The 22,204-nt window shown below is 44.0% G+C and overlaps 1 protein-coding gene across 8 annotated transcripts in view; it reads right to left on the bottom strand.

The window, feature by feature from the left end:
• Window positions 1–22,204, bottom strand: part of ANXA4 (annexin A4) — a 73,690-nt gene that overhangs the window by 2,871 nt on the left and 48,615 nt on the right. For all 8 annotated transcript variants that reach the window (XM_082744091.1, XM_082744087.1, XM_082744088.1 and 5 more), the window contains 9 exons: window positions 21,192–21,286; window positions 18,287–18,400; window positions 17,382–17,472; window positions 15,926–16,005; window positions 14,084–14,140; window positions 8,096–8,189; window positions 4,411–4,506; window positions 3,795–3,853; window positions 2,714–2,836 (listed from right to left, as the gene is read on the bottom strand). In XM_082744091.1, the coding sequence (XP_082600217.1) occupies window positions 2,714–2,836; window positions 3,795–3,853; window positions 4,411–4,506; window positions 8,096–8,189; window positions 14,084–14,140; window positions 15,926–16,005; window positions 17,382–17,472; window positions 18,287–18,340 (654 nt within the window). In that variant the 5' untranslated portion in view covers window positions 18,341–18,400; window positions 21,192–21,286. The remainder of the gene's footprint in view (window positions 1–2,713; window positions 2,837–3,794; window positions 3,854–4,410; window positions 4,507–8,095; window positions 8,190–14,083; window positions 14,141–15,925; window positions 16,006–17,381; window positions 17,473–18,286; window positions 18,401–21,191; window positions 21,287–22,204) is intronic.

Raw genomic sequence — 22,204 nt, forward strand, 5'->3', positions numbered from 1 at the left:
CCCAATTCTGTAACCACTAACCTATCCCCCCACCCCTGGCAACCTTTAATCTACTTTCTGTCTCTCTGAATTTACCTTTTCTAAATATTTCGTGTAAGTACACAGAATCATACAGTATTTGTCCTCTTTTGTCTGGTTTATTCCACTTAGCATGTTCTGAAGGTACATCCATGTATCAGAAACTTCATTCCTTTTTATGAATGTATATACCTCATTTTGTTTATCCATTCATCTGTTGCTGGATACTTAGGTTGTTGCCGCCTTTTGCTCTTATAAATAATGTTTACATTGGTGTAGAAGTATCTGTTAGAGCCCCTGTTTTCATTTCTTTTGAGTATATAGGAGGGAGCAGAATTGCTGGGTCATTTGGTAATTCTATGTTTAACTGTATTTTTTATGTTTAACTCTTTGAGGAAGTGCCAAACTGTTTTTCACAGTGTCTACACCATTTTACATCCACACCAGCAATGCACAAAGGTTATAGTTTCTCCAAATCCTCTCCAACACTTGTTATTTTCTGTTCTTGTTTTTTAAAATTATAGTCATCCTAATAGGTATTTCATTGTGGTTTTGATTTGCATTTCCCTAATGATTAATGATGTCGGGCATCTTTTCATGTGCTTATTGGCCATTTGCTTATCTTCCTTGGAGAAATGTCTATTCAGTTCCTTTGTCATTTTTTTTTTAAGATTTTATTTATTTATTTGACAGACAGAGTTTACAAGTAGGCAGAGAGGCAGGCAGAGAGAGAGAAGGAAGCGGGCTCCCCACTGAGCCGATAGCCCAATGTGGGGCTCGATCCCGGGACCCTGAGCTCATGACCTGAGCCGAAGGCAGAGGCTTTAACCCACTGAGCCATCCAGGCGCCCTCCTTTGTCATTTTTAAATTGGGTTTTTTTTTTGTTGAGTAGTAGGAACACTTTATATATTCTGGATAGTAAACCCTTACTAAATATTGCAAATATCTTCTCCTGGCTTCTGGATTCATGTACTTTTATTCTGTTATTCTGTTTATTCTACTTTTATTCTGTTATTTTCTCTAACGAAATTCCTAAACATGTAATAGCTAAGTAAGAGGTATAGTTTTTGTTTTGTTTTTAACATTTAATGCCAGGGCACCTTGGAGGCTCTGTCATTTAAGGGTCTGACTCTTGATTTTGGTTCAGGTCATGATCTTGGGGTCCTGAGATTAAATGCTCCATCAGGATCTGAGCTCAGCAGGGAGTGTGCTTCTCTCTCTCTCCTTTTACCACCCCCCCGCCCCGACTCATGCACCCATGCTTTCTCTCTCAAATAAACAAATAAATCTTTAAAACAAAAACAACAAACATTTATTGCCAACTTGCTTCCCAGAAAGGTTAGACCACCTTATAGTCCCTCCATAAGACATGGTGAATTTTCCTCAAGCCCTTCTCTTTTTTATTTTATTTTTTAAAATATTTTATTTATTTATTTGACAGGCAGAGATCATAAGTAGGCAGAGACGTAGTCAGAGAGAGAGGAGGATGCAGGCTCCCTGCTGAGCAAAGAGCCCAATGCGGGGCTCAATCCCAGGACCCTGGGATCATGACCTGAGCCAAAGGCAGAGGCTTTAACCCACTGAGCCACCCAGGTGGCCCCTCAAGCCCTTCTCAATGCTGGCTATGATCTGTTTAAACTTTGTTAAGGTATGAAGTGAAAGATGGTGATTTGTTTTCACTTGACATTCACTGTACATTATGGGTATTAAACATTCTATACGTTTATTGTCCATTAGTGTTTCATCTTTCATGAAGTAAGTGCCTGTTTTCTTTTCGGATTTTTCTCCCTTTTCTTTGTGATTTGCAGCAGCTCTTCATAAAGGGATATTAATTCTATATTATATAGTATAAATATTATTTTCTCTTAACTTCCCCTATGGTCATCCTTGAATCTTAGAAGTATTTTACCTACAGCTAGCTATATTTCAGCTCTGCAAACTAAAGTTACCTCATAATTGGTCCAGAAATAGAAACAAGTTCCTAAATGCCTGTATACATAGTAACAAACTCAGCAGCTCAGACCACCTCATAATTATACTCTGCAGGCTATGGGTGGGATTCAGAATATTTAATTCACGGATCAAATCCTGATTTGAAGTTTACTGTGCAGGCAACATCAGCTTCTAGGGAAGTGTGTTCTTGGTTTCATATTCCTAAGGCCCTTCTGGCTTCCTCAGGAAGCAAAATCCCAGTAATGAGGGGTTTTAAGGGATGTGAGTCATTTCTCATCACCCCTAGGCCAGGTCCTGACTCCTGGAAGTCTGCTGCCATTGGGTAAAGAAAGGCAGCAATCCAGGCCAGGGTAACATGCTTTCCCATATTTTCAGCAGACCTCAGCTGGCCCGGGAGAGAGTTTTGGATGACTGATTTCGTTGTGTCCCTTTCACCGTAAGCAGGTAGACAGGGAAACTGCATTGTTGAAAGTATTCATTAAAATATACTCTTTCTCTGTCTGGAGTCAACATGAAATAATTACTATATTTAGAAGGCAAACATTTCCAGCTTTTAGCCTGGCCAGGATTTAAACATCTGTGTGAAAGGGGAAAAACTGGAAATACCTGAATCGCAGTACCATCTTTAAAGGGGAGGCTATCTGCCAGGGAGTGGCTAAGAAGTGTCTGAATGCCCGGGCTGGAACCCCATTCTTTCCTCAGAGCCTTCCCCTGGCCCGAGGCTGGACTCCCGTGACCCACCTTGATGAAGGAATACAGAGACTTTCCATAGAGCCTCTTGAAGTTTTCCCGAATGTCCATCATATCAATCTCCGCTCGGGAAACCATAACTCTGATCAGGGTGTCATCATCGGTGCCCAAGCCCTAAGGAAGAAAACAAGATCCATGCTGGTTTCCAGACGGTCTTCTTTGTTAGCTTATCAAGGCAAATCTCTGCGTGGCTCATCCTGGTGATGTCCTACCACAACCTTAGAAAGCGTGTGGAACGCCGCTCCTCACCAGTGTTCAAGGCTTTCCAACGTTCTGTGTTCTGACCAGAGGAGACCCCTCCCTGCCACTAGAGACATAGTCCGCATTCCCAGCCAGCTGCCTCGCCCTGCCTGCCACGATCCCTCCCCCTGAATGTCCCCCTTCCCTCCCCAGCCTCAGCACCCTTCCTCCTGTATGGAAGCCCCTCATGTAAAACTTCCTTGAAGGTCCTGCTCACAGATACCAACTTCTTTACCCTAGTCTTTTCTGATCCTCACCTCCTCAACAAATATGGGGAAAAAATAGTCTCTCTGTATTCCTATACATTTGGGTCCTCAATTACCGTCTTACCTTCTATTTTGTTCTTATCCGTGTTCTGCCCATACCTGCCTTCCCCTTCCTACCTTTTGATCTCTCCTGCACCTCCCATGGTTCCCAGCAAGGGTGTCCGCATAGAGGATACGGCACGGTTAGGAGCCTGGGCTCTGAAGCCAGACTGCCAGTGTGTGTATCCCTGCTCTGTTGCGTTGTCACTGAGGACCCTGGGCAAACTGCGCACCTCCCTATGTCTCAGTTTTCTCATCTGTAAAATGGGGGTTAATAATAGTACCTGCCCCACACAGCTGCGATAGGCATAAAATTAATCCATGTGTATACAGAATAGGAATAGTGATCATGTTATAAGTACTCAATAATTATTACCTAGTATTTCTATTAACAGGCACTCAGTGAAGTATTTGATGAACTGAGTATCTCAGGCTTTTGGTTAATTTGTGTAGGAAACATAAGTAAACATGAAAGTAGACTCAAGACATGCTGAAGTCATTCAGATGCTAAAAATAAGGCCACTTACCTTCATAGATTTATAAAGCCTTTCAGCAAAATATGCAGATTTGTTCCTCATGCACTTTACTGTTAAGAGATTAAAAAAGGAAATAGCAAAATTACAAATAAAATCTATGAGAAAAAAATGACAGTTGTTCCTTCTGTTTCTACAAGGTATGAAATTAATATCTCCCCATTGCTTTGTCGGAAAAATTTTAGCCAAACAATGTCTTATTAACACAGGCCATGGAAAAATAATTAATAAAGTAATTAATTGGAGAAATAATAAAGGCAATTAAAGCAAAAGGCAGCATACAGTTTAAAAATGATTACTATTCTGAAACTCTTATTAGTTCTAACCATTCATAGACTTGAAAAATGCAGCTACTATAGGGTTATCTTTCCAGTATACTGAGATATAAAGGCACAGAGGATATAAAATATAGAAAACTATATAACAGAGTAACAATCAGAACACATGTAATACTTCTTGTTTAAAATTCTGGATCTTATTATGGGTGATTTCAACTTTTTTTTTTTTTAATCCCTGAAACCAAAAAACTGTATCTCCATGACAACAAACTGGTAAGAAGGAAAGTCTATAAACGTTTGTTTCTCTGCTCCCCACCCCATGACCAGCTTACCTATGGCCAGAAGAGCATCTTCAAAACTACCAGATGTTTCAGACTTAATACTCTGCTCAATATCCTTCTGAGATATCCTTTTGTATTCATCAAACACTACAAACAGTAATAGAGTGGAATTATAAATAATAAAAAAAAGAATACAGGGAACTAAAATTTATGGAGAGAATAAGCATCTTTCTAGAGCTCGCTCTTTATTCTTTGGCATATATCAGGAGGCAATTAATTATCAATGTCAGTGAGAACCGGGAGGCATATGGCAAGTGGAATGGACAAAGGAATATTGTGCCTCTTGGAGGGTATCAGGCAAGCCCTTTCCCTTATTTGGGACCTCGCTTTCTCACACATATAATAGTGATAATGTCTGGAGAGATTTACTTTCTTTTCTCATTGTTCCCTTTAATAAGCAGACCATGTCTTTCTGTAATTTTGGCCTTGGCAATCACCTGCATGTTCGTCTTCCTTTTGGCTCATCAAAACTAGAGCAATTCAACCCTTTCAACTGTTGAATCACATTTGGTAACGAACAGTTGCATCTTTTAATAGACTGTAACATAATTATTTTTTTTACTTTTTGCCAAGTATTTTTGAATGTGATAAACCTATTTCCCTCTCAGAGCCTCCTTCTGGAGCCTTCTTAGAGTGGATTATTTGTTTTATCTTTTTTTTTAAAAAAAATATTTTATTTATTTATTTGGCAGACAGAGATCACAAATAGGCAGAGAGGCAGGCAGAGAGAGAGAGAGAGGAAGCAGGTTCCCCGCTGAGCAGAGAGCCTGATGCGGGGCTCGATCCCAGGACTCTGAGACCGGGACCTGAGCCGAAGGCAGAGGCTTTAACCCATTGAGCCACCCAGGTGCCCCTTGTTTTATCTTCTTAACATTAATTCTTTGGGGTGCCGTCCCAGGCCCCATCAGGATGATTCTCACAGGGCTGTCAATCCAGGGACACCCTGCCTCTCAACACAGACCATAAGCTCTACGAAGTGAGTGGAAAGTTCACTGGACCAGAACCAGTCTCACCCTCCTGGGGAAGGTCAAAAGCAGTGAGTCATCTTTCACCTTAGCCAATGTAAGAATCACCTGGGAAACCTGGGAAACTTCCTGGATGTCACTTTCAGGGAATCAGAGTCAGCCAAGTAGGGGTTCAAGAACCAGCATTTTCAATGAAGACCAGACTTTGGAAACTCTGCCTTACAAATAAAATATGTGGGGGCACCTGGATGGCTCAGTGGGTTAAAGCCTCTGCCTTCGGCTCAGGTCATGATCCCAGGGTCCTGGGATTGAGCCCCGAGTGGGGCTCTCTGCTCCGCAGGGAGCCTGCTTCCTCCCCTCTCTCTCTCTGCCTGCCTCTCTGCCTACCTGTGATTTCTCTCTCTCTGTCAAATAAATAAAATCTTAAATAAATAAATAAATAAATTAAATATGTGACTCCCTTCCACTAAGATCCCTAGATCTGCCTTGATTTCTGTACTTCCTGGAAATGTTCAGATCTCCCTTCAATTCAATGAGTCACCAATATTTTCCATTTTCCTTCTTGTCCCATTCTGTATTATTTCTTCTTCTTACTGAAGTTGGGAGTCTGCATCTACTGCTTAGAATCAAAAGATCTAATTGATACATTTTCTAAGCCTCAGTTTTCTTCTCTGTGAAATGGTATAGATACTGGCTGCTCCAATGAGATGTTGCGACAAACAATGCTTATAATATGCTTAGCACTGGGGGTCCCTGGATGGCTCAGTTCATTAAGTCTCTGCCTTTGGCTCAGGTCATGATCCCAGGGTCTTGGGATTGAGCCCCACATTCAGGCTCCCTGCTCAGTGGGGAGCCTGCTTCTCCCTCTGCCTGCTGCTCCCCCTTGTTTGTGCTTGTTCTCTCTCCCTGTCAAATAAAAAAGAAAAATCTTTAATATTCTTAGCACTGTACTAGAAGATAACAAATAAAACCCTAGTTATTTGAATCCTCACTATTATTGTTGGTTGCTAAGAAAATTATGAAGTTTTATTTATACAAATAGTACTTAGATTTTCTTCCAGCGGTTTATAAGTAGATATTTTACAACGTCCCGACAACTGACTTGTGCCTAGAAGTGAAAATGGTTAGCTATTTGCATGTTTTGAGGACCTGTAGTTCTTGGAAAATACCACCAGGGGGAGATTTATGTAATAAGTCATCTGGCAAGGAAGGGAAGGCCAAAGAAATAGGGAGCTGAGTCAGAAGGTGGTGCATTTGACGGTAGCCCATGACATTTATTAACAGGTGTGATCACCTATTTTTAGTCACTGTGGAATATCTGAAGTAGCTACAACTTCCAAATGTGCTGTAATTTTCAATTACTTTATGTCTTCAATTTACCAAACTTATTCTTCCAAAATTTCCCATGGGTTTGGTAAATTGTGTGTGATTATAAGGCATGGTGGGTTTATAAAATTATGATGCAACACAAAGACCTAAAGAGCTTACATACAAGATGAAATATCTTATTAAACCCTTATTGCTGTTTACAAGAAGAAAATAAACCTGACGACAAATGTGCTACAATTTTCCCCCCATAGAAGTTAAAAGCACATTACAAAGACTAAGCATTATCAGAAGCAAATTAGGAACATTACACATAGGAAATAAAATTTGAAATTATCCACTATTTATTTTATGCAACATACTCCCTAAAGAAATCACTTCTATTAGCTTTCAACTTGGATATTAACTAGGAATAAATGTCAACCAACAATTTTATTTTATTGCTCACTGATGTACTGAAGATTTCTTTGTATGTAATTAAAATTAAATGGGGCTGCTTTAGAAAAAGGACTGACCGTGAAGGTTGGTTTCCTACAAATAGAAATGCCAAACTTCTTTTTTTTAATATATATATATTTTTCTTTATTTGACAGACAGAGATCACAAGTAGGCAGGGAGGCAGGCAGAGAGAGGAGGGGAAGCAGGCTCCCTGCTGAGCAGAGAGCCTGATGTGGGGCTCAATCCCAGGACCGTGGGATCATGACCTGAGCCAAAGGCAGAGGCTTTAACCCAGTGAGCCCCCCAGGTGCCCCAGAAATGCCAAACTTCTAAGAATGTGTTGTGTATCTGGTAATTTTTCATAATTAATCTTTTAGCAGGCATCTGGGGAGTTCAGTGGGTTAAGGGTCTGCCTTCAGCTCAGGTCATGATCAAGTACTGGGAATCCCTGCTCAGTGGGGGGTCTGCTTCTCTCTGTCTCTTTCCTCTGCCTTTCCCCCTGCTCCTCCCCCTCATTTGTCTTCTCTCTCCCTCTCAAATAAATAAATGGAATCTTTAAAAAAAGAAAAAAGAGGGCGCCTGGGTGGCTCAGTGGGTTAGGCCGCTGCCTTCTGCTCAGGTCATGATCTCAGGGTCCTGGGATCGAGTCCCGCATCGGGCTCTCTGCTCAGCAGGGAGCCTGCTTCCTCCTCTCTCTCTCTGCCTGCCTCTCTGCCTACTTGTGATCTCTCTGTGTCAAATAAATAAATAAATAAATCTTAAAAAAAAAAAAAAAAGAAATTGGCCTTCATGCACATTGTTTCACTCATGCATTTCCAAGTAAAACATCTAAGACAATTCAGTACAATCTGTTCTTTGTACAAATAAATTGAGAATTCTCAATTAATTATGGACAATACAATTTTCATCATCTTTCAGTTTCTTTGAAGATGAGGCAAGCGCCTTACCATGCAACAGATGATTTCGGTTCCGGGAACAGAGAACAGTTAGAAATTTCACCTCATCTGTCCCCCATTTCTTCTCTCCAGCCTCATACAGGTCCTGAAGCCAAACAAAGCAAAAGCTTAAAACCATCACAGAGAAGGTGCCAGGAAACATGCAAATATTTCCGGAACATCAAAGAGCTGAGCTGGCTTTGTTTTATTTTGCTGGTGATGGGTGTGGAAGTGCTGCTTGTGGTTAGTAGCGATGACTCAAGATTTTTCCTTAGGTATAAAAGTAATGGGACCATGGGGTGCCTGGATGGCCCAGTCGGTTAAGCATCTGATTCCTGATTTCAGCTCAGGTCATGATCTCAGGGTCTTGAAACTGAGCCTGGCCTCAGCTCTGTGCTGGGCGTGGAGCATGCTTAAGATTCTCTCTTTCCCTCTGACCCTTCCAGCCCCCAACCCCCGAAAAGAGACTAATGGGAGAGTCAGAGCAAGCACCAGCAGCTCCCAGTATAGGGCTAACTGGTTCTATCTTTATCCTTCTTTCTTTTTTTTTTCTTTTTAAAGATTTTAAATAGTCTCTGCACCCAATGTGGGCTCGAACTCACAACCCTGAGATCAAGAGTCACATGCTCCACCGACTGAGCCAGCCAGATGCCCCACATTGTTCTACCTTAAGAGCCAAAAGAAATGCCCTAGACTGGCATTCTTTATAGTAGCCACCAACCAAATGTGGCTATTTATATTTTAACTAACTAAAATCAAATTAAATTAAAAATTCAACTCCTCAGACTAGCTATATTTCAAGTGCTCAGTGGCTACATGTGGCTAGTCTGACCCAGGTGTTGAGTTTTACATTTTATTTATTTAATTAAAAATAGCTAGTGGTTACCCATACTAGACAATGCCACCGTATACACTTTTAGCATCATGGAAAGTTCTAAAGGACAACACTGCTCTAGAATAATCTGTGATTTGCTCAAGGATACGGAAGTTCTCACGGTAGAACCAGGACCCATTAGTAATTGCTTATAGTCCTTTTTTTCTGTAACCGCTTATTCCAAACGGGTAGGAGTATAAGAAATTCTGGTTGCTTTAACTCTGTTATTGACAAATCAAAACTATTACTTATATCACCTCACTACTATTTCAAAACGAAACAGCAAGTGTTGGCGAGGATGTAGAGAAACTGGAACACTGTGCAGTTGATGAGAATGGAGAATGATGAGCTACTACCGGAAACAGTAGGGCTGTTCCTGGAAAAGTTAAAAATAGAACTAACCATAGGATCTAATGACACTACTCCTGAGTATACAGCCAAAAGAACGGAGACCAGATCGTATAGAGTTACCTGTGCACGTGTTCATAGCAGCAGTATTCACAAGGGCCAAAAGGTAGAAACAACCCAAACTGTCCACTGACATACGAATGGAGAAGCAAAATGTGGGTGAACGCGTGCCACGGAATTCTGTGCAGCCTGACAAAGGGCTGGAATTCTGACACATGCTGCACCATGGGCGAACCTTGAGGACAGTATGCTAAGCGAAATAAGCCAGTTACATAACACAAATACTTTGATTAACTTATTATGAGGCATCTAGAGAGATCAAACTCTAGAAACAGGAAGCTGAACTGTGGTTGTCAACGGCTGGGGGGGGAGAGGAGAAATGAGGAGTTGTTTAATGGGTATAGAGTTTCAGTTCTGCAAGGTGAGAAAGTTCTGGAGACAGGCCTCACAAGAATGTGCACAGAGTTAACACTACCGACCTGTACACTGAAAAGTGGTGAAGACAGCAAATTTTATGTTACGTGCATGCTGTTAAAACGGATGTCTTTAAGGCTCTACTGTTTATCTAGAATCTGCAGCTGGTTTGTTAAATTTCTCAAAATGCCCTTATTTGACACATCTTATTACTCCCTGTGGGCTCACCTCCATCTATCTCCTCATTCTCTGCTTCTTTGTCTCATTTCCTCCCAGCTTTAGAGTTCACAGAACCATGGAATTTTATTTATTTATTTATTTATTTATTTAATTTTTTTAAAGATTTTATTTATTTATCAGAGAGAGAGGGGGGGGGGGAGAGAGCGTGCACAGGCAGACAGAACGGCAGGCAGAGGCAGAGGGAGAAGCAGGCTCCCTGCTGAGAAAGGAGCCCCAATGTGGGACTTGATCCCAGAATGCTGGGATCATGACCTGAGCTGAAGGCAGCTGCTTAACCAACTGAGCCACCCAGGCGTCCCGAACCGTGGAATTTTAAAGCTCGGAGGACACAAAGGCTTCATGTAAGCTGTCAAGTAATAAACTGCAAAATTCAGATTTCCATCGAAGACTATTTCTCGTGAGTTCCTCTCACTCTATCTCGTCTGGCTCTTCATTTGGCTCCATGCTCATCTGTTTTCTCGCTTTTTATTTTTTAGCTGTTGTTTAATTGAAATCTGTTTTTCTTTCAATCTGAAATCTGTCTCTTCCTTACAGTGTGGCCCTGTCTGCCTCCCTTCCTGCTTCTATGTATTCATGGGCCACATGGTGTTTGGGCTGAGGCATTCATTTGTGGCTTTTCATTCTTAAAAGACGAGCAGTCTATCTGGATGTGGTTTTTCCCTCCAGAACAAGGTGAGTGGAGTCTTCCTGGAGTCCCTCACGTTCTATTTGGATGGATTTCAAGCAGGAGCTCCAGTACCTCTTCCACAAGGGCAGCTGAGACACAGGAGTTCCTTGAGGAACGTCTTCCTGTTTGCATGAAGCCACTGTGCCTGCTTCCCCAGCTTGGGATTGTGGGCGTGGGGAGGGGGTCAGCCCCTTTTCTGGGGCAGAAATGTCCTTCTGGAGTCATTGGCCCAGGTTCACTGCCCATCTGGCATTTTAATGGCCCTCCTCCATAGTTTCCAATGTTGCTGCAGATTTTCCCTTTTTTTTTTTTTTTTTTTTTTATATTTGCTGTTTATTTATTTATTTATTTTTCTTTTCAGAAGAAGGAAATCAAAATGTGCCACCTAGGGGCGCCTGGGTGGCTCAGTGGGTTAAGCCGCTGCCTTCGGCTCAGGTCATGATCCCAGAGTCCTGGGATCGAGTCCTGCATCGGGCTCTCTGCTCAGCAGGGAGCCTGCTTCCCTCTCTCTCTCTCTCTCTCTGCCTGCCTCTCTGTCTACTTGTAATCTCTGTCTGTCAAATAAACAAATAAAAAAAAAAAATGTGCCACCTAGCCAAAGCACTCAAGGGCATTTTTAATGTAGTTTTAATATATCACAGGTTTCTTTCTAAAGTGGGAATTCAGAGGGCTCCTGATTAGGTCCTTCGGTGCAAGTTTCATCCCAAAGACAGATACAATTGGATTTGTTGGATAACAGCCTCTGTATTTTAAGATTTCTACTTTCGATACATAACCATTACCTAATTCCAACTGCCCTGGTCATTCTTCTCATCTCAAACTCCTTTACTTTCCTCCGTCAGAATCAAGCCGTAGCCCCCAGTGTTTGCAAACACTCCCCCTGCTGTTGAGACAAGTCACAGACCAAAGGCTGACAAGGTTTTCCTCCTGTTTTATCCTAGAAGAGCTGAAATCTCAGCAGCAGTTGTTCTTAAATCCCTCACCTCTTGGTAAGACTTGAAAGGATCCAGAAAAACCTTCTCTGAGCTCTGCTCCCTCTGTCCAACTTCCCCAGACCAAACTTATTTGGAAACCCCTTTTCATCCTGATCACTCCCAAGGGGAACTGCTCCTTGGACAACCCCACCCACGAAACATTTGTTCATGGAATTGCATGGTTTTAAAAAATCAGACAGACCTGGATTCCAAGAGCCCAATTCCACCAGCTATGTGATCTGGGACAAGTTATTATGCCTTTGCATCGGTTTCTTTTTTTGTTTTAATTTTTAATCTTTATTAACATATAATGTATTATTAGCCCCGGGGGTACAGGTCTGTGAATCTCCAGGTTTACACACTTCACAGCACTCACCATAGCACATACCCTCCCCAACGTCCATAACCCAACCACCCTCCCTGCCCCCCCAACCCTCAGTTTATTTTGTGAGATTAAGAGTCTCTAATGGTTTGTCTCCCTCCCGATCCCATCTTGTTTCATTTTTCCTTCCTTACCCCCTGAGTCCCCCACATTACCTCTCAAATTCTTCCTATCAGGAAAATCATATGATAATTGTTTTTCTCTGATTGACTTATTTCGCTCAGCATAATACCCTCTAGTTCCCTCCATGTCATTGCAAAAGGCAAGAGTTCATTTCTTTTGGTGGCTGCATAGTATTCCATTGTGTATATATATCACCTCTTCTTTATATCCATTCATCTGTTGATGGACATCTAGGTTCTTTCCACAGTTTGGCTATTGTGGACATTGTTGTTAGAAACATTCGGGTGCACATGCCCCTTCGGATCACTACATTCGTATCTTTAGAGTAACACCCAGTAGTGCAATTGCTGGGTCATAGGGTAGCTCTATTTTCAACTTTTTGAGGAATCTCCATGCTGTTTTCCAGAGTGGTTGCACCAACTTGCATTCCCACCAACAGTGTAGGAGGGTTCCCCTTTCTCCGCATCCTCACCAATATCTGACATTTCCTGACTTGTTAATTTTAGCCATTCTGACTGGTGTGAGGTGGTATGTCATTGTGGTTTTGATTTGTATTTTCCTGTATTTGCATCGGTTTCTTAATCTCTAAAGCATAAGAAGTAACAGTATCTACTTCACCGATGTGTTATAAGGAAAAAGCATGAGGCAGTTAATGCAATGCCTGGCACCTAGGAGACCCACCAGAAAATGATGGTGGGTATTCACCTGGGCTATGAAGTCGCCCTCCAACATATCCAAAAATGCTGTCTTTGAAGTAGCTGAAATTCACTTAAGCATCCGGGAGTTCCAGCAGCACCTCCTTCCTCAAAGCTTCTGGATTAAAGGCAATTTCCTATTTCTCCAGTGTGGAATGGGCCTCTCTGTGTCCTGAGAACTCTTATGACATTTTTACCCCTCTCCCTTCTTGTGAAAGCAACAGGTTCTTTCCCGCAGAAGCCCTAGGGTTCATACCTCACATACCTAATGGGACCAACCCTTCCCTATGGTTGTGTATTGATTAAGAGTACAGGGTCTAGATCCAAATTGCCCAGGTTCATATCCTAGTTCTGCCATGTGAACTTAAGCAAGGAACTGGACTTCTGTAAGCCTCAATTCCCTCGTCCATAAAAAGCGGATAGCAGTATTTGGGTCGTAGGGTTATTGCAGGATTCATACTTTAGGTCAACAGCTCTCAACAGTGTTTGGTACCTGGCAAGGCCCTGTTTTTTATTAGCTATTGTAATTAGTGTTATCTGGCCACAGTAAATCGGGGGTTGGTCCCAGTGGGCTGACACCAGGGAAACATCTGCCTCTTGGGATTTGCCCATTAGGGTACACAGTGTGCCAAGCTGTTTTATACAGGCTCTATCAAATGTTCTCTCTGGGAAAGTAAAAATGCAAGGTAAATAAAGCACAGGCAGGTCCCTTCACCTCCAAGTGATTCAGAAGACATTCCATGGTTCTCTGGGGTGGCCATACCATGGTCCCAATGTCAAGAACCCAGGGATATTATATAATGATGCCCTGCATCACCCCAAGCCCCAGGTATATTTCTGCAAGAAATTTCTGCTATTAAAGGTCATCTGGGGGGCCTGGGTGGGTCAGTCGATTAGGGGTCTGCCTTTGGCTCAGGTCATGATCCTGGTATCCTGAGATAGAGCCCTGCGTCTGGCTACTTGCTCTGTGGGGAGTCTGTTTCTCCCTCCCCGTCTCCCTCTGCTGCTCTCCCTGCTCATGCTCTCTCTCACTCAAATAAATGAAATCTTAAAAAAATAAATAAATAAATAAAAAGGTCATCTGTGGGAATTTCTCCCCCCACCCCCACCCCAGAGAACATATCCCAGCTTGGCCAACAATATACACTGAAATGTAAGAGGGGGTCCACCAAATAAGGCCTCACCGGCAAAAGAAAAAAGAGAGAAACTGCAGTTCTACTGACCTGAGCATCCTGTCTCATGAGAGCATCATCCAGGTAATTTCCTTCGTCCCTGCCACCCTGAGAAAACCAAAGAGAATGAGACAGTATCCATGAAGATGGGGTGGGGGGAGGGGCATTGTCAAGACAGAACGGCTGGAACCCAAGGACATGGTAGAGTAGACGGAATGCCAACAGGGGTCCCAGTTCCAGCCTAGGGAGGGATAACAGATGTCCTCTGAATGCACTTCCATTATTCCTATGGCCCTAATCTGTGCATAGATAGCATTACCAACCAGAGAGCCAGCAGTTCCTGCATGCTGTGTGGGTGTCTCTGCCGGAAGAAGGGGAAGGACGACCCACCTGCTGACCGCCCCCTCTCCTGCTGTCTCCTCCCCTATTTCCTTCCCTGTGCGGCGTCCTACCACTCCTGTGTCTTCCTGGCTGACCAAAGCCTTCCTAACTGACTCATCTCCATTGATCAGTTCTGCCAAACAGAGGCTGGGAATGGAAGAGAATTAGAACAGAAGCGAAGCCTGTAGTGGGGCTTAAGGAGCAGGTGAAAATGCCCCAACCCCTCACTGACACCGGGTTCCGGGGAGGGCGGGGTTAAGGCCTGGAGGAATGCTAACCAGCCACAAAACAGGCAACTTTTCTCCGGTTTGTGAGCCTGTTTTTATCTGTCAGGCTGTCTCAATATTCTATGGTCTAGGCATGGCTTGGCAGAATGCTAAATATGGCAGGCAAAGAAAAAATGGGTAGGGAGTAAGAAAAACAGGCTGGCATTTTAAACTATCAGAGACAGGGGACAGATGGGGTTAGAGATGATTCCCAGGGTCCGACTTTGTTGGAAGAAGAGCAACAGGAGGAACAGAAACAGGCAGGTCAGGAAGGTGAGCTGGTTTGGGGCGGGGGGAGGGAAAGGAGTTCAGGTTTAGGTTAGGAGGCTCATTTGAGGAAGCACCTTAAAAAGCAGCGAGAAATCAGAGTCTTACACTCAGGAAGGAGGTTGGGATAAAGACAAAATTGGGAAGTCATGTGAAATATCTCATGTACGCATTTGCTATTTGCTGATGCCCCTGCTCCCACACTGACCCAGTCCTGCTTTATTTCTCATCTGGAATAGTGAAGTAACTTCCTACCAGACCTCCCAGCTTCCAGTTCAGCTGACCTTACATATCACGATTTATGTTACTCTTCTGAAAATGCAATTCACTCCCGTGTTCCCAAACCTTCAGTGGCTCCCTAGTGCTCTCCCAACAAGGGATTCCAGTTCATCCTTCCACCTGGCTCCTAGAATTACTGCCAATTGCTCAGTCATTTGTTCCCTGAACACACCCCACACCCTGTGTTTCCTGCCTCCTTGCCTTTCTCTGGCTGTTCTTGCCTGTGATGCCCCTACCTACACCCCAGCAAGCCCCCAGGTCCTCTGCGAACAGGCACCTCTGTCACAAAGGTTCTTCCCTGTTTCTGCGACCAGACTCTATCCTTGAACCTTCCTTTAACTCTATTCCTCTCCATGTGTACTCTTCCTGACTTTATTACGGCAACCTGTGTACCTGATATATTCCTTTATGACAATATGAACTCGTAAAGCCTAGAAGCTGTCTCAATGCACTGAGCAGTAAGGATATCTGGCATGTATTAGGTACTGGGATATATACATTCAAATAACTGGGCATGCATGACTACCCAGAGTCTCTAAAAGAAAAATGAAAACAAACGACAGGCCCAACAGCAAGACCTGGGCAATGTTCCCGTTTGGGAGGACGAAAGGATGGGAACATCTGGAAAAGGGGATCCAGGGTGAGCTCTCCAGCAGAACTGAACCCCTGTCAGAAGCAGCTCACAAAGGGAGCAACTCACAGCGGACAGAGACACCAGCACCCTCTGGAACATGAACGAAGTGTCAGAGCGAATGTCATCTTCAAGGCTCCGCCCGTATTCTGCAAAGAGAACAGAATGAGCTGCATGAGAACAGAGTCCTGCCCAGCCCTGTGTCCTGCTCCCGGGCCCTCTGCACCCCCAACCCCACACAGGATTAGCCAGCTTGCTCAAGCAGCTCCTCATGACGGTTTTCACCCTGCACACACTTCTGCCAAAACTGAACTCTGATAAAATGGTCAAGGTTAAGTTTAGGTTGTCATTATGGAGGAAGCAAAGCTGTTCCTGTTCCTTAACATGGGAGGTCGAGGAAGACTACGGCTGTAACCCTCCCTCTAGGTTCCTACTGTCAGGACTCTGTTCTCACCATGGTTCCCAGTGACACAGAGAAGGGGGACGGCTGAAAGGAAAATGGAGCAGAGTTTCTGAAACTATGTCTGGGGACCATCAGGGGACCGTCAGGCCCAAATTTCCAGCACGTGCCTTCTCTGCCTGGGTGCTCCTTCGAGAGTTACCCCAGAGATCCTCTAACTCTTCACAGCCCCTCGGGGTTAGAAAACCTACATTCAGCAGACGTGGGGATCTCAGTGCTTGGGCCAAGCTCCCAAGGTCTAGCATCTCCTGCTCTGAAATCTTACCAAAAAACTCTTACTGTTTTGTTTTCTTTCTACCAGAGCAGTGCATATTCGCTATGGGAAACTTAGGGAAAAACAAATAAGTAAAATGAAGGAGGGAAAAAAAAAAACACCTACAAAACTCCACCATAATGAATTTCATGAAATTTACTAATAGCCTTCCACAGACAATTTGGGGACTACCTATCACTCCACTACTCCACTGTGTGGGTACACCGCAGTTTGCTTAGCCAATCTGCCGTTGCTGGACATTTTTAGCTATATGAACAAGATCAAATAAGAACTGTAGGCTAAACCTTTGTGCATTTTTTAAAATCGCCTTAGAACAAAAAGGCAGATATTAACGGCTCTTCATAAAGCACTACCCTCTGGAGATTTTTAAGAGGGCAGGAGATGTCCATCTTACTGAGATGGCTGGAGGGCATAGAGTCCCGTCTGGAGGGAGGAAGTTGGGCTAGACAGCCCCTCCAAGCTGTTCCCTGGGATGCTAAGATTCAGCTGTCCCACCACTTTTGCACAAACACATTTGATTCTCTGCTTGGTAATAAGGAGCAACCTTCCAACTTCCCAGGTCGTAAAACGCTACACTGGGTGGCTTCCATGGAGTGGCATCTTCACCAGAAAAATCTGGAGAAGCCAAGAGACTCTCATCTCCCTAGACAGGGATATGCCTGGAACTGAGGCTCCCTCATGGTCAGCATCACTGTACGAGGAGAGTTTGGCCAGTAGGTAATGACCTGCTGCTAGTTTACTTCTCAAATCACAGTGAAACCTCAAGAGGGGCCACGAAGGACACTACATACGAAGTTGGTAGGTCTGGTTTATGCGTCGGATCTCCTCGGGTGTCCGGGAGGCCAGGATCTCAATCAGGCAGCCCTCATCCGTGCCAGCTCCCTGCACACGAAACCCAGAGGAGAGGCAGTTAGGAGCCAGTTCACAACGCTGGATCCCAGACATGGAGGCATATATACCTAGGAATCCGCAGAGAATAAAGACAACCCACCAGGTTCTAGCAATTCAGGATTTGCTCATTTTTGATTGTCCTGCCCAAATTCCAAAGTGTTTACCGTAGTTGTTTCTAGTAATAACAAATATTTATAGGCTGTTGTTATTGTGCCAGATTATGGACAGTGTCTACCCTCTGGGGATTAATCTCTCCTTGACTTCTGTACTTTTCCTTTGAAGGGCAGAATCTTCTGGCAAAGACTGTTAACCTCTTTGCTTTCCTGGAACCTTCCATGAGGCTGTTTATACGGACATGGTTAGGGAGGGCAACTGTATTGGAATTTCATAGCTGGTCATTCAAAACTGGCAGACCCAGGACTAGGGCACAGTGGGCCCAGCACCGAGGGAGGCCAAGAACCTTTTCTGACAGTTCGGAGCCTCCAGCAGACCCAGAGGCCCCAATGCATTGGCCATAAAGTTTCATACCGCAGAAGCAGCTAACACGACAAAGTTCCTAGAGCTGCACTACAGACACAACTATCACCACTCCCTAGGGAGCCCCAGGAAAGAGCAAATGATTGGCTGCATCACTTTGTCGAAAACAGCTCTTAAGTGACAACTGCCGTAAGGTAATGTCACATTTTCTCATTGTCCTCAAGGAGGGGAATCTCTCTCCTGTGCCTCACCCTCCCCACTCTCACAAGGCTTTTGTCACTTTCTTGGGGAAGCTGGTCAGCGGCTGCAGGACAGGAGGGACACACACCTTCATGGCCCTTCGCAGTTCCTGCACGTCGTACAGCACGGTGGGCATCATCATTCCCACGATCACCCGCTCGAAGTTGCCACTCAGTTCTGACTTCAGGTCGTCTACCAGGTCCTGCAAAGCAAGCAGGGGGCTCTGTGTAACCACCATGCTAACTTAAACCAGCCACTCTCAAAGCGTGGGCCCAGGATGCCTGGGGTCTCCAGACCCCTCTGTGGGGCCTGCAAGAGCGGAGCTCACTTCACGATAACAGGAAACCAGTATCTGCCTTTTCGCTGTCATTCTCTCACAGCTGTACAGTGGAGTATTGCAACGGCTACTGGACACATCTACACTTCCACAATTATGTTAAAAGGCTTTTTATTTATTTATTTTTAAAGATTTTATTTATTGGGGCGCCTGGGTGGCTCAGTGGGTTAAACCTCTGCCTTCGGCTCAGGTCATGATCTCAGGGTCCTGGGATCAAGCCTCGCATCGGACTCTCTGCTCTGCAGGGAGCCTGCTTCCTCCTCTCTCTCTGCCTGCCTCCCTGCCTACTTGTGATCTCTCTCTCTCTCTCTCTGTCAAATAAATAAATAAATAAATTTTTAAACAAGATTTTATTTATTTATTTGACAGACAAAGATCACAAGTAGGCAGAGAGAGAGAGGAGGAAGCAGGGAAGCAGGCTCCCTGCGGAGCAGAGAGCCAGATGCAGGGCTCGATCCCAGGACCATGGATCCCAGGACCATGGGATCATGACCTGAGCTGAAGGCAGAGGCTTTAACCCACTGAGCCACCCAGGCGCCCCTTGTTAAAAGGCTTTTTAAATGCCCTCTTTCCAACTCTGTGTCTGTACAAGAACGGATTTTCTTCCTATACTTCAACCAGAACCACGCATCACTACAAACAATGCAGAAACAGAGAATCTGACAATCCTCCATTAAGCCAGGCATTTAAGAACTTTGCAAAATGTGGAACAATGCCAATTTTCTTGCTACATGTTTTTGTCTTGGAATATACAGCTATTTTTCATAAAAGTCTTACTTATATTAACATGTAATATATTTACTGTTTTTTAAATAAGTTAACTTATGTATTTTTAGATGCCTCAGTTATAATTTCTAATATGGCAAATCTCAATAGATATAATCCACAAGAACAAAAAAGTCCTCAGTACGTTAAGAGTGTAAAAGAGGGGAGCCCCTGGGTGGTTTAGTGGGTTAAGCCTCTGCCTTCAGCTCAGGTCATGATCTCAGGGTCCTGGGATGGAGCCCTACATCGGGCTCTCTGCTCAGCAGGGAGCTTGCTTCTCCTCCCTCTCTACCTGCCTCTCTGCCTACTTGTGATCTCTCCCTCTCTGTCAAATAAAAAAATAAAACATTAAAAAAAAAAAGAGTGTAAAAGGGTCTTGAGATCAAAAAGTTTGTATACACTGACTTAAATGTATTCACTCAGCCATGTACTTTGAATACATTTCCAAGTCTATAATTACCTGTGACATTTTTAACGGCTGCTAAAATTTCTTTATGTAGATGGAATATAAATTCTTTCATCGGTCCCGTTTCTATTTCTGTACCATTATGTATACATGCATTTAGCTGTATCTTTGTGACCATCCACGATTATTTCTTAAGACTCAAATCCTAAAAAGAAATGTAATTCTAAAATTCTAAAAATGTTTATTCACATCTTCTCCTAGAACAGATCAGAATAAGAACCCACTTAAGTTCAACCAAAATAAAGAAGCTGAGATATGGTTCAAGTCAGATCTCTGATGCTCACACACCTGACTGCACAGCCCCTGTATTTCAATCTCTTGTGCATATTTTTATGTCAAATCCACACACATTCTAGGAAGGAACAAACAAATTAGAGCTTAATCCTTTAATGCTGGGCATCTTAACAAACTGCGACTGGATCAGCTTCATTCTGAGGCTGACTATTCCAGGTCACACATCACGTATGTGTTCATACCAATTTGTGCTCATTAAATGTCTTTGGGTCAGAGAAGTGTTTCAAATGCCCATAAGACCGTCTGAGCTATGAAGAATCCCATTCTCCACTGGGGTTCCAGCCCAAGCTGGCACGCAGGCGCCTTAGGGGGATCGCCGAGCCAGCTCTGTCCCAGCTTGTACTTCAGTGCCAGCCTTCGAGCAGCAGAGGCAGTCGGACTAAGGTTTCCCGAGGGTAGAAACACTTATCAATTTATCAGAGTGACTGTACTCCAGGACCTAAAACACTCACTGATGATGTTCTCTCAATGAAAAGATTCTTGCGAATCACACAGCTGAGGAGGAAAGGCTGGGTGGGAGGCTCTGGTAAGTTGGTGGCTGAGAAATGAGTTTGAAAGAGGGTCCCTGAGGGGTGCACGATTCAGACCACAAGGGGTAAGCGACCACCCTCTGAATGCGTAAGCTAAGGAAATATATACATGTTCCCAAGCACACTGGCCCCATTCTAGGATTTCAGAGGGTGTCCCTCAACTGAGGATTACCAAAGGGATGAATATTTGTGACAAATGGGTTTATGTGGAGGAGTTGAAATAGACTCTAAATCCCAGGAGAGCACCTTTAGAACAAATTAGATATAAATACTGCCTAAAAGGCAGCCTGACCAGGATCAGGGAAGCAGGGAGGCTCAGCCCAGCGGGTACTCCCAAGGGTGGAGGCGGAGTCCACAGAGGGACCAAGTCCCAGCAAGGAGCTGGATCTGACGACACCAAGAGCGCCACCAAGTGGACGGAACATGCTGAAAATGTTTGTTGTTTTTTTTTTTCCAAGAACATCTTTCAACAAGGCAAGGATGCGCTTTTGAAAAACCCAGGGCCACTTCAGGAATCTAGCTGGGGAAGAGACTGCTCCCTGCTCCCTGCTCCATGACATGTTCTAGGTCAGCCCCTAGAGTCAGAGAGGCTCCGTCCTACCCTGCCAATGGTGCTCTTGTAGGCCGTCCTGATTTCCTGGCGCTGGGCTGTGTTGCGGTAGGCGAGGACGCTGATGATGGCATCTTCGTCGGTGCCTGGCGGAGAGTGGGGACAGTGAGTGAGGTGATGAGAGAGGAGTGAGAAAACAGGTTCCCCCTGTGACACTAGCGTTACCCAAACCCATACAGAGACCTTTTTTAAGAAAAGAGGTCCTGGGATGCCTCAGTGGCTCAGTCGGTTAAGTGTTTACCTTTGGCTCAGGTCATGATCCCAGGATTCTGGGATCAAGTTCCACATTGGGCTCTTAGCTCAGTGGGGAGCCTGCTTCTCCCTCTGCCCCTCCTCGCACTCATGGTCCCCTCCACCCCAACAAATATATAAATAAGATCTTAAAAAAAAGAAAAAAGGTCCTTGTTCAGTAGGCTTGTCTATTTTTTCAGGAACCAGACATTAGGTTTGAGTCTTAGCCTCTCTTTTAACCAACTGTTTACCACTGAACAAAAAAGCTAACTTCTCTGAGCATCAGCTTCCTAATTCACAAATGTGAGTGATCACAGCACTTTCCTTCACAGGGCGGCTGCAAGTGTTCAATAAAACAAGGAAGTGAATTCCTTAGCACAACGCCCCGCAATGACTAAATATTCACTAAATACTGACTGGGATTGTGCTTCATCCCCTCTCTGCAATTCTTTTCATGTCTTTTGGTTCTCCTATATCTTCTATGTTTTTTGCTTTTCTCTCCCAGACTTTTTTTTTTTAAAGATTTTATTTTAAAATCCTCCGGGGGGTGGGGGGGGGGGGTCTATGCTCAGCAGGGAGCCTGCTTCTTCCTCTCTCTCTGCCTGCCTCTCTGCCTACTTGTGATTTCTGTCTGTCAAATAAATAAATAAAATCTTTTAAAAAAAGATTTTATTTATCTATTTGAGAGAAAGAGAGAGAGCAAGAGTGACAGAGGAGGAAAAGGGAGAAGCAGACTCTCTGCTTCGCAGAGAGCCCAATGCGGGGCTCAATCC

The sequence above is a fragment of the Mustela nivalis genome, assembly GCF_964662115.1.
Source record: "Mustela nivalis genome assembly, chromosome: 8".
Taxonomy (NCBI): domain Eukaryota; kingdom Metazoa; phylum Chordata; class Mammalia; order Carnivora; family Mustelidae; genus Mustela; species Mustela nivalis.